This window comes from Lontra canadensis, unplaced genomic scaffold (genome assembly GCF_010015895.1).
Source record: "Lontra canadensis isolate GAN:19392208 unplaced genomic scaffold, GSC_riverotter_1.0 scaffold36, whole genome shotgun sequence".
NCBI classification, from domain to species: Eukaryota; Metazoa; Chordata; class Mammalia; order Carnivora; family Mustelidae; genus Lontra; species Lontra canadensis.
In genome coordinates, this window is record NW_022631030.1 from 8,655,633 (window position 1) to 8,668,510 (window position 12,878).

At 37.7% G+C, this 12,878-nt stretch overlaps 2 protein-coding genes across 2 annotated transcripts; both read right to left on the bottom strand.

Moving 5' to 3' along the window:
- Positions 1-693: 693 nt before the first annotated feature.
- On the bottom strand, positions 694-1,626 carry LOC116874379 (olfactory receptor 8B3-like). The gene has a single exon (XM_032869042.1). It carries the CDS (start codon positions 1,624-1,626, stop codon positions 694-696), a length of 933 nt encoding a protein of 310 aa, XP_032724933.1.
- Positions 1,627-11,660: 10,034 nt separating this feature from the next.
- LOC116874380 (olfactory receptor 8B8-like) lies at positions 11,661-12,167 on the bottom strand. Its single transcript, XM_032869043.1, has one exon. It carries the CDS (start codon positions 12,165-12,167, stop codon positions 11,661-11,663), a length of 507 nt encoding a protein of 168 aa, XP_032724934.1.
- Positions 12,168-12,878: the final 711 nt, after the last annotated feature.

The window sequence follows — 12,878 nt, forward strand, 5'->3', positions numbered from 1 at the left end:
AATAAAAAATTTTTAAAAAATCTTAAGAAAAAAAAATAAAAATAAAGTAATTTCTTACTTTTTAAAGCTGTGTGACCTTAGGTAAATCTAACTACTCTGAGCTTCACTTACCCAGCCATACAATGAAAATATTTCTTCTGATCAGCTATGTGTTGGCTTGACTGTACAAAAGTAAAAAGAAAAGTCTACCAAAAAAAATTCTTGTTATCTGATGCATGCATATGCATTAAATTTGATTGTCCTTATGGAATCTTCAACATCTAGCATTTAAAGTGGACATATTCTTCCCAAATGGAGGATGGAAAATGGGAGTACAGAGTATCTAACGCATATTCTAATACCAAGTGGCAGATAAGAATACACCCAATAATACAATTTCATGTAGTAGTGTTACCTATTTCGATGCTTTAAAAACAATTCATCATGTTCCAGAGGAAAAAACGAGTTCAAAATGAAAATAGGAAAAAGAGACAACATTTTACTTACTTAATGCTATTAGTAAATAGAACAAAAACATGAAGAAGATATTGTGGTATTGGTTACTTCATAAAGGCTAAAAATAAATTGTGAGACTCAAACTTCTTTTACCATATTGGGAAAAAAGGCCAGGAAGAATCCCACTGAAATTATCTTATTTAAACACACAGAATCCCCCTGTGTGTAATTAACTAAACGGACAGACACTGTTTCTGGTCAAAACTGTATCTGATTCAGAGTTTTCTTCACAGCACGTTTAATGTCTTTGTTTCTCAAGCTGTAAATGAAGAGGTTCATCATTGGAACTGCAATGGTATAAAAGACAGAGGAGATTTTTCCCTCATCCATAGACCCAGCAGAAGATGGTTTAAGATACATAAATGCACCTGATCCAAAGAAGAGAGAAATAGCAATTATGTGGGAGCTGCACGTGCTGAAGGCTTTGGACCTGCCCTCAGTGGAGCTGATGCGCAGGATGCTGGACAGGATGAAACCATAAGACACAAAGATGGTGACAATGGGCACAATCACATTGATGCCTGCCACAATGAAAACCACCAACTCATTGACATAGGTACTCGTGCAAGAGAGCTGGAGCAGAGGGAGAATGTCACACAAATAATGGTTGATGGTGTTTGCATCACAGAAGGTCAGTCTCAGCATGCATCCAGTGTGAGCCATGGCATCCAAAAATGACACCAAGTATGAACCAAACATAAGGATGGAACACACTTTGGGGGACATGGCAACATTATATAAGAGTGGGTTACAGATGGCCACATAGCGATCATAGGCCATTGATGTCAGCACATAACATTCAGAAATACCAAAACCACACAAAAGGTAAAGCTGGGTCATGCATCCCCTGTAGGAGATAATATTCCTCTTTGATGTGAAGTTAATCAGCATTTTGGGTGTAAACACAGAAGAATAACAGAGGTTTATGAAGGACAATTTCAAGAGGAAAAAGTACATTGGGGTGTGCAGGTGTGAATTCAGCTTAATTAGAGTCACCAAACCCAAATTTCCCAACACAGTGACCATGTAGGTGACTAGAAACAGGCAGAACAGGGGAAGCTGGAGATATGGCAAGTCTGTTAGCCCCACGAGAATGAATTCAGTCACAAAGGAAGCATTTTCAGGAGGCATTTTCCTCTAAGGGGATCTGTGAACATAGGAGAAAAATTACAGAGAGAAAAATTCAACATTTCCCACCATATCTCCTCTCACAGGAATTAGGTTTGTGCTAGGAATGTCTGAGACTAGCCCAGCCTGGACCCACAGAATCTGCTTTACCATTGTCATAAATCTAGTGACATGGACATTTCTTCATGAGAGTCTTTATAAGCTGTTTAAGCAAAGACATTAAAAACCTGGCCTAAAGTATGAAGGCCAGTGCTTTCATATGCCAATAGGACTGATGTGAAAACTAAAGGTTAAGGGAGAAGATTGTACGAGGAGAGAATCACCTTCTCTCATTTCATTTCTTTGATGTGACCCCTCCCCTAACCAGTAAAATGGAGGCAGCAACCCAACCAATCTGGTGCTGGCTCTAATGGGGTTTGGATGTGGTGTGGTGGGAATGAAGAATGTTGTTTCTTATCCAAAAATAAAGGACCAGAGTCTAGGAGAGTTTAAGTTCCTGCCCCATGTCACAGAGTAAAAACTAAAAATGTACAGGAGTGAGAATTCTGTGCATGGAACTGACAAATAAATTGCACCCTTGAAACCTAATAATGTCTCTGAACCTTCCCTGCACCACCACCCTTACCTAAACAGGTCCTTCTATCAATTTCACATGAGTCTGAGGACTGCAAAAACTAGAAAGAAATTGGCATATCTTAAATCCCTGGACTTCCATCACAAAAGTAAGACATGAGTATAAATAGAATTCAGAAACTTACCCAGTGGAGGCAAGAACACCTTGGTCTTTCCTGCTAGTATTACTCCTGTGATCCTGAAAGGGCAATTTAGTCTCCAAACTTTTGCTTCTTTTGAGTCAATGAGCAAGCAGCCCACACTTAATTTCTGATATGTCCTGGAAATCCTTCTGAACTACACATAATAATTTCTGATTATGAGTCCTCTTAAGGAGCAGACCAAAATAAACAGACTTTAATATTATCATTTGGCAGAAGACTTCAGTTGAGTGTAATGATACAATGTACTCAATTATAAACAGGTGAGAAGCTTACTGGGTCTCTTCCACAGGGAATGGTTTCTGGTGTAATAGAGTATTGAGGGGGACGTATTTACACAAAGGACTACAAGGTGTCTCTAATTCTTTAGGGATTCAAAATTTTACTCAAGGTTTCCCTTCAGTGTAGGGATTGGACATCCCCCAAGAGGAGCCAAAAATAAATTCCCATTTCTTGTTCAGCAAGATGACAGAAGAGATAGCCCTAGTCCCTCCAATCCTCCATGAACACACTGATTCAGAAACATTTCATCATATTCTCTATATAAGTAGTTCAGGTAGTCCTATTCCCAGTTAAAGCATGAATCTAGTCATTTTGGATCTTCCAGGAAAATTCTAGATATCCTGTTGTTGTAACACTTTTCCTTGCACATCACCTTCAAATTGGGACAAAACCCCCCAGTTCCTGCATTCTCTCTGGGGAGGGAAAGAATTGCATCATGTGTCCAATGCCCCCAACATTTATTAGGTGTGTCCAGAAGACTGGATTCTAGATAGTTTGTGTCAGAAAGCAGAGGGGATACAAGACACAGCAGACTTTAGCTGTCCATGGAAAGAGACAAAAAAGATGGTGGTTTGGGCTGGAAGTCACCAGAGCTCCTCCCCTGCCTCAGTATAGAGCAAGCAAATGAAAACCCTTTCTTACAGCTTCTCCCTTGTGAGAATTAAATGTGCACTATGTGTCTTCTCTCTGAGCTCCCTAAGGAAATGACTTCAATGTTGCTTATTTTAGAATGCAGACCCAACACAGCATAGTATGGATGCAAGAGGCATAGGAATGCAGGGCATCCCGCAACTAAGAACAAAGAAAGAGGTTTAGTTTAGATGGCATCAAATTGAGAGGCCTCCAAAGTCTCTGACCAGGCTTGTTGGTGGTAACTTTCTAATCTCAGGCCAGTCCATGAATGTTAGAACAGCTGGGTACTGGGTGTTTTGTCTAATGTGCAGAGAGCCAATGAAAATGGATGCAAGTTGAAATACATTCAAAAACAATAAAAGAAAATTCCAAACTGATATTGATGAAATGATTTACCTGAAAGAGAATTAAAATGACTGTCAAGAAATGCTCACTGGAGTCAGAGAACAATACACAAACCAAGAAAAAATTTTCATAGAGAGACAGAAAATTTTTAAAACTATTAAATAGAAATCATGGAGCTAAAGAATACATATCTGAACTAAAAAATTCAGCAGAGGGGTTCAAGAGCAAATGAGATAGAACAAAAGAGAGGATCATGAATTTGATTAAAGATCACTGTAAATTATTCAGTCAGAAGGGCAAAATGAAGAAGAAAAAAAAATACTGAAGAAGGCCTGAGGGACTTATTGGATGCTACCAAGTGGATCAATATATGCATTTAATCAACCCCAGTAGGAGAAGAGAGTTAGAAAGAACGAGAAAACATATTCAAAGAAAAAAAGGCTGAAAAATTACCAAATCACGGCAACTTCCCAATACTGTGACCAATTTATACAAAGATAAAACTGATAAAAATTGGATAATGAATACATACATACAGAGAGCAAGGGTCAACTGCTTATCCATGCTCTAGTTTACTAAACCGAAATTCTGAAAGCAGTAACACAAAAGAAGCCCCGAACTTACAAAGGAACATGGATAAGGATAGCTGTGGATCCCTCAAGAGAAACTTGGGAAGCCAGAAGGGAGTGGCATGATATATTCACCATGCTGAATGGGAAAAATTGCAGGCAAGAAGAGTCTACACAGGAAGGCTATAATTCAGAATAGAAGGAGAGTAAAGAGTTTCCCAGACAAACAAAACCTAAAGGAGTTCATGACCACTAAACCAGGACTGCAAGAAATATTACAGGGGACTCTGGGAATGAAAGACCAAAAGTGACAAAGACTAGAAAGGAACTGAGAAAATCTCCAGAAATTATGACAAACAAGTAATAAAATAGCACTAAATTCATATCTATCAATAATAACTCTGAAAGTAAATGGACTAAATGCTCTAAGCAAAGCACATAATAAGGTGTCATAATGGATTAAAAAAATAAGACTCATCTATATGCTGCCTCATTGTAGAGACTCATTTTAGACCTAAGACACCTACAGATTGAAAGTGAGAAGACAGAAAATATTTACCATGCAAATGGATCTCAAAGAAAGCCAGAGAATAATACTTGTATCAGACAAACTAGATTTTAAACCAAAGACTATAATGAAGGATGAAGAAGAGCACTATACCATAATAAAGGGGTCTATCCAACAATGATCTTACAATTGTAAACATTTATGTCCCAACATCTGAGCACCCACATATATCATGAACAATTAGTAACAAACATAAAGAAACTCATTGATAATAATACAATAATAGTAGGGGACTTTAACAATCCAATTACATCAATGGACAGATCATTTGAGAAAAAAATCAACAAGGAAACAATGACTTTGAAGAACACTCTGGAACAGATGAACTTAGCTCATATATTCAGAATATTTCACCCTAAAGTGGCAGAATACACATTCAAGTGCACATGGGACATTCTCCTGAACAGATCACATACTAGTCACAAATCAGGCCTCAACAAGTACAAAAAGACTGATTTCACACCAGGCATATTTTCTGACCACAATGTTATGAAACATGAAATCAACCAAAAGAAAAAATTCAGAAAGACCACAAATATGTGGAGATTAAAAAGCCTGCTACTTAACGACAAATGGGTCAACCTGGAAATCAAAATGAATTTAAAAAATATATGAGAACAAATTAAAATGAAAACACAGTTGTCCAAAACCTTTGGGATGTAACAAAAGTGGTCATAAGAGGGAAGTATAGAGCAGTACGGGCTTATATCAAGAAGCAAGAAAAATCTCAAATAAACAACCAAACCTTATACAGAAAGGAGCTTAAAAAAAAAAAACAACAAATGAAGCCAAAAGCTAGCAGAAGAGATATAATAAGGATTAGATGGAAATAAATGATATAAAAACTACAAATATCAAAAATTAATGATGTACTATACATTTGGCTAATTGAATTTAAATGATAAATAAGTAGAAATAAATTTTTAAAAAAGAAACCATAAAACAACAGAACAGATCAATGAAACCAAGGGCTGACTCTTTGAAAAAATTAATAAAATTATAAAATCCCTTGCCAGATGTAATGAAAAGAAGGGGCACATACACCCCAATGTTCATAGCAGCAATTTCCACACTACCTTAACTGAGGATGGAGCTGAGATGCCCTTCAATAAATGAATAGATAAAGAAGATGTGGCCCATATATACAATGGAATATTACTCAGCCATTAGAAAGGATGAATACCAACCATTTACATCAACATGAATGAAACTGGAGGGCATTATGATAAGTTAAATAAGTTAAGCAGAGAAAGACTATTATCATATGGTTTAACTTATTTGTGGAACATATGGAATACAGTGGAGGACCAAGGGGAAGGGAGGGAAAACTGAATGGAAGAAATCAGAGAGGAAGACAAACCATTACAGGCTCTTGACTCTGAGAAACAAACTGAGGATTACAGAAGGAAGGGGGGGTGAGGGTGGGGTAAACAGGTGACAGCTTTAAGGAGGGCACGTGTTGTGATGAGCACTGGGTGTTTTACACAATTAATGAATCGTTGAACACTACATCAAAAACTTGTGTTGTACTATATACTGGCTAACAGAACATAACAAAAGAGAAAAAAAAGGGAAATGAGAAAATAAAATCTTAGAAAGGAGAAATAACGATACCACAGAAACACAAACTATTGTAAAGGAACATTATGAAAAACTATATGTCAACAACTTGGACAACCTAGAAAAAGACATACTTCCTAGAAACATATAAACTACCAAAACTGAGACAGGAAAAAAATAAAAAACTTGAAAAGACTGATAGCCAGCATGAAAATTCCATCAGTAATCAAAAATTTCCCAACAAACAAAAGTCCAGAGGAATTCTGCCAAACATTTAAAGAAGAGTTAATACCTATACTTCTCAAACTATTCCAAAATATAGAAATGAAAGGAAAACTTCCAAATTCATTCTATGAGGCCAGCATTGGCCTAATATGAAAACCAGACAAAGTCTCCACTAAAAAAGAGAACTATGGACCAATATATCTGATAAGCATGAATGTAAAAATTCTCAACAAAATACTAGCAAATATAATCCTACAGTATTTTAAACATTTATTTACTTACTTGAGAGAGAAAGAGAGAGAATGAGCTCAAGTGATGGTAGGGGCAGAGGAAGAGGAAGAATTTCTATCAGACTATCACTCCAGCATAGAGCCTGACTCAGGTCTTGATCTCACGACCCCGAACTCATGACCAGAGCAGAAATCAGGAGACAGATGTTTGACCAACTGAGCCACCCTGGCACCCCTAATTGAAAAAGTACTTTAAAACAACCATTAAGAACAACAACAAAAAAAACATTCACCATAATCAAGTAGGATTTATTCCTGGGTTGTAAGGGTGGTTCAGTATTTCCAAATCAATGAATATGATATACCGCATTAATAAAAGAAAGGATAAGATCGTTTCAATTGATGCAGAAAAAGCATTTAACAAAATATAATAACCATTCATGATAAAAAAAAAAAACAACCCTCAAGAAAGTAGAGGTAGCGTTAACTTACCTCAACATAATAAAGGCCATATATGAAAAAGCCACAGCTAATACAATCCCCAATGGGGGGAAATCGAGAGGTTTTCCTCTATGGTCAGGACAACACAGGGGTATTCACTCTCACCATATTTAACATACTACCGCAAGTCATAGCCTCACCAATCAGACAACAAAAGGAAATAAAAGTCATCTAAAACCTGTAAGAAAGAAGTCAAAATTCACTATGTGCACATGACATGATACTCTACATAGAAAACCCAAAAGGCTCCACCAAAAAATTTTTAGCACTCATACACAAAGTCAGTTAAAGGAGCAGATATAAAAATCAATGTAGAGAAATTTGTTGCATTTCTGTACACCAATAATGAAGCAGCAGAAAGGGAAATCAAGGTATCAATCCCACTTACAATTGCACCAAAGCATAAGATACCTAAGAAAAAACTTCCAAAGAGGTACAGGATCAGTACACTGAAAACTATAGAACACTATACAGTGTGAGAGGTCATTTAAAACCATAAGTCAGTGACTACATGGTGACATATGGTAACTACATGTATCCTGGTGAACATTTCATGGTATATATTAATGTCAGATTGCAATGTCATATGCATGAAATTAATATAATTATGTTAACTATACTTAAATTAAAATAAATTAATTTTTCTTTGTGAACACATTGGCTTAAAAGAAAAGATGAATAAATTATTTTTAAAAATAAATAAATAAACAAACCATTAAGTCAAGGTTTTAATGATGCCAAACAACTATTTGATGCCTGGGTGTCTTGAGATTAGAACCAAGTCATGTTTAAAAGTGTTTTTTTGTTTCTTGTGCCCTGGAATGTCAACAATTGTGGCAGCCCTTGGGTGCCAATTCTCTGAAATAAACCTTTTCAATCTTCAAAAAACAAACAAACAAACAAACAAACAACGACAAAAACAAAAACAAACCAAAAAAAAAAAAAAAGCAAATAAGCCAACAAGACAGATGCATTAAATTTCACAATACCTAAATCTTGAGTGAAAATTTGAACACTGGTAGAATATTAACTATTATCAAAGTTTTCTTAGAAATATTTAAATCATAACTTGATTAAGGATTAAGGGTTTTTAAAATTGATTTCAAGTTTTTATTTAAATTCTATTGCTTAATATAAGGTGTAATATTGGCTTCAGGTGCAAAATTTAGGATTAAAAGTTTTTAAAGTAGCCAGTAATTCTTTCCTCAAAAAAAAAAAAAAAATCCAACATCCTATTCCAGAAAAGAAATTGTCACAATTTGGTTTATCCACCAAGTGTTTCTTTCAAGTTGTCTTTGCTCTCTCAGCTGCTATTTCATGGTTTTTGTAACTTAAAATCCATATGGAAGCAGCACATGGAAGCTAACAAGCACAGGACTGATTTAGCTCTTCCCAGGTCCTCCAGCCTTGCTACTTTACCTGTGTTTTTTATTATGTTCAGTTAGCCACCATATAATACATCATTAGATTTTGATGTAGTGTTCAATGATTCATTAATTGTGTATAACACCTAGTGCTCATCACAACATGTGCCCTCCCATCTCCTGGTTTAAATATTAAATGACTTGAGCTTTCACCCTACCCAGAGAAATCCTGTGGTCTCCATAATATTTCTAGAGCTTTCTAGGAAGGAAGAGTCACAAAAAGAGATGTCTTTTCTCCATCATTTGCTTTCTAAATCCCTTCATCTTGACTTGAATTTTGAATACCAAACATTATTTAAGCTCCTGTCCTCTGTGTTCTTGGTTCCTCATAAATGTGGAGATCAATCTGGCCTTTGGGCCTTTATTCCCTAAAACACTATTAATGTAGGATCGTTGTGCATTGTTAGTTTTATCACAGCTGTATGGACACGGGGGGGGGGGCGGAATTGCAGTACTCTAAAGAGCAGGAGACAAAGTCAGATGAAAGATAGTTTTAAGCCTCATAGTCCTTTCCTACAGAGAGATTTCTTGTTTGTTGTCCATGTGGTTTTTGTGGTCCTGGCCTAATGTTTGGTGCTGGGTTCCTTTCTCTCCCATGCCCTCATGTCTGAATTACTAGATTCAGACATTCTAAAATATTTTTAATTAATTTGCAAAAAGCTCCCTGTTTCAATCAATCATCTCTCAACTAGCCTAGCCTAATAGGACTACTCTTTAACAAGAAAAAGAACTCTCACACTATTTTCCTAAAACAACCATTACCCTGAGGGATATTCACATGTAAGCCAACAAGGCACAGTCAACTTTCAAAATAAAAAAAATGCTCTCATATTTTAGGATTATTGAAATAAATTAAAAATAAAAATAATAAAATGAAGTAGACAAAAAGTATATTTGAAAGAGCAGTAGACTTAAAATCAGGAGGCTACACTTTATCAAGATGTTTCCTTAATAAGCTGTATGACATAATTCATTAACTTTTCTAAGCTTCAGTACCCTGTCTATGCAATAAATGTATATTGAGAATCACTTGTGTTTCCTATGGTAAATATGAAACCTCTCTCAAGAGATGCTTAACACATAGCATTTAGCTGGAAAGTGGATTATATTTTATGGATGTTCTGAAACCTGCTGTATCTGTGAAACAGTGACATTTCAAGGAGACACATTATAGTCCAGGGAAGTGTACAGACAGGAGTACAGATTATCTGATTCCTGAATCCAATAGCACAGTGTAAGAAACCCCCCATAGGTACAAGATCACCATACTGTTACTTTACATGGTCATTTACAGAACTATTTATCCTTTCCAAGAGAAAAAAAACAAGTTCCATAATGACAATGTGAAAGACAAAGATAAATTTATTGATTAATCTCATTTCTCAATGGTTAAAGTGGTAAAAAGGAGAAGACATCATGAAAATTATGAGGAAGGAAGGCCTATCATTAAAAAATTGGACTTTCCTCTTCTCTGTCTGACACATAGCCACATCTTCTTGTGCAGTTACAGCACTATCCCCAAACTCAATGATGAAGGTTGGAATAAGTGGATTTAGCCATATTGGGCACCTGGTCACCAGGGCTGCTTTTAACTTGACAAAGTGGATTCTGTCATCATTAAAGACCCCTTCATTTGACCTCAAGTACATAATCTACACATTCCAGTATGATTCCACCCACAGCAACTCAAAGGTAGAGTCATGGTTGAGAACAGGAATCCTGGCATCAAAGCAAAGCCCATCTTGATCTTCCAGGAGTGAGAGCCAACCAACATTAAATGGGGTGATGCTGATGCTAAGTATGCTGTGCAGTCCACTGGGGTCTTTGCCACCATGGAGAATACTGGAGCTTAAGTGAAGGTGGGTTTAAGAGGGTCACCATCTCTGCCCCTTCTGCTGATGCCCCCATGGTTGTGATGTGTGCAAACCATGAGAAGTATGACAATTCCTTCAAGACTGTCAACAATGCCTCCTATACCACCAACTCCTTGGCCTCTCTTGCCAAGGTCATCCATGACAACAATGGCATTGTAGAGGGACTCGTGACTATAGTCCCTGCCATCCTGCCATCAAGAAACTGTGCATAACCATATCTGTGAGGTTGTGGTGTGATGGCCAAGGGGCTGCCCACAACATCATCCCTTCTTTTACTGGTACTGCAATCCTTTGGGTGAGGTCATCTCTGAGCTGAATAGGAAATTCTCTGCATGGCCTTCCATGTTTCTGCTCCTAAATTGTCAGTTGTGGATCTGATCTGCCACCTAGGGAAAGCTGCCTAATATGATGACATCAAGAAGGTGATGAAGCAGGCATGGGAGCACCCCTTCAAGGACATCCTGGGCTCCACTGAGGACCAGGTTGTCTCCTGGGGCTTTAACAGTGATGCTCACTCTTCCACCTTCCATGCTGATCCTGGCAGTACATTCAATGATCACTTTGTGAAGCTCATTTCCTGGTATGACATGAATTGGGCTGGTGGTGGACTTTATGGGCCACATGGCCTCCAAGGAGTAAGAGCCCCATGGATGACCAGCCCCAGAGATACCAAGAGGAAGAGTGGGGCCCTCAGCTCCTGGGGAGTCCTTGCCCCAACACATCCACATACATGCTGAGAATACCCTGACCTCTATATAGTTTCCATCCATTACCCCTATAAAGGAGGGGTATGGAGAGCCCTAACTTGTCATATAATATCAATAATGTATATTTTACCAAGTTAAAAAAAAACTGAAAACAAACTGACAGATGACTCAAATTTCCTTCACTATGGTAAGAAAGATATAGGACATGAACACTCCCACCTAAAACTATTCTGATGAAAGAAAGAGAATATAGCAGTCCTATAACTATACCCACAGACAGTGATTCTGATCAAAACACTCTCCTACTCTGGGTTTTTCTCAGAGCAAGTTTAACATCTTTGTTTCTCTAGCTGTAGATGAAAGGGTTCATCAAAGGAAATGTTTTGGTGAAAAAGACAGAGGAGATTTTTCCCTCATCCGTAGACACAGCAGAAGATGGTTTAAGATACATAAATGCACCTGATCCAAAGAACAGAGAAACAGCAATTATGTGGGAACTGAAGGTGCTGAAGGCTTTGGACCTGCCCTCAGTGGAGCTGATGTGCAGGATGCTGGACAGGATGAAACCATAAAAGACAAAGATGATGACACTGGGCACAATGATATCTATGCCCACCACAAGGAAAGCCACCAGCTCATTGACATAAGTGCTCATGCAGGAGAGCTGGAGCGGAGAGAGCATGTCACACAAATAATGGTTGATGGTGTTTGCATCACAGAAGGTCAGTCTCAGCATGCATCCTGTGTGAGCCATGGCATCCAAAAATGACACCAAGTATGAACCAAGCATAAGGATGGAACACACTTTGGGGGACATGGCAACATTATACAAAATGGGTACAGATGGCCACATAGCCATCACAGGCCATTGATGTTAGCACTTAAGCTTCAGAAATAGAAAAAAAAAAGTGAAAAGAAGGGCCATCTGTACCCCAATGTTTATAGCAGCAATGGCCATGGTCGCCAAACTGTGGAAAGAACCAAGATGCCCTCCAACAGACAAATGGATAAGGAAGATGTGGTCCATATACACTATGGAGTATTATGCCTCCATCAGAAAGGATGAATACCCAACTTTTGTAGCAACATGGATGGGACTGGAAGAGATGATGCTGAGTGAAATAAGTCAAGCAGAGAGAGCCAATTATCATATGGTTTCACTTATTTGTGGAGCATAACAAATTACATGCAGGACAAGGGGAGATGGAGAGGAGAAGGGAGTTGAGGGAAATTGGAAGGGGAGGTGAACCATGAGAGACTATGGACACTGAAAAAGAACCTGAGGGTCTTGAAGGGGCGGGGGGTGGGAAGTTGGGGGAGCCAGGTGGTGGGTATTAAGGAGGGCACGTATTGCATGGAGCACTGTGTGTGGTGCAAAAACAATGAATACTGTTATGCTGAAAAGAAATGAAGAAGAAGAAGAAGAAGAAGAAGAAGAAGAAGAAGAAAAGAAAAGAAAAAAAAAAGAAAGAAAGAAAGAAAGAAAAGAAGGAAAGAAAAAGAAAAGAAAAGAAAAGAAAAGAAAAGAAAAGAAAAGAAAAGAAAAGAAGAAAGAATGACTGGG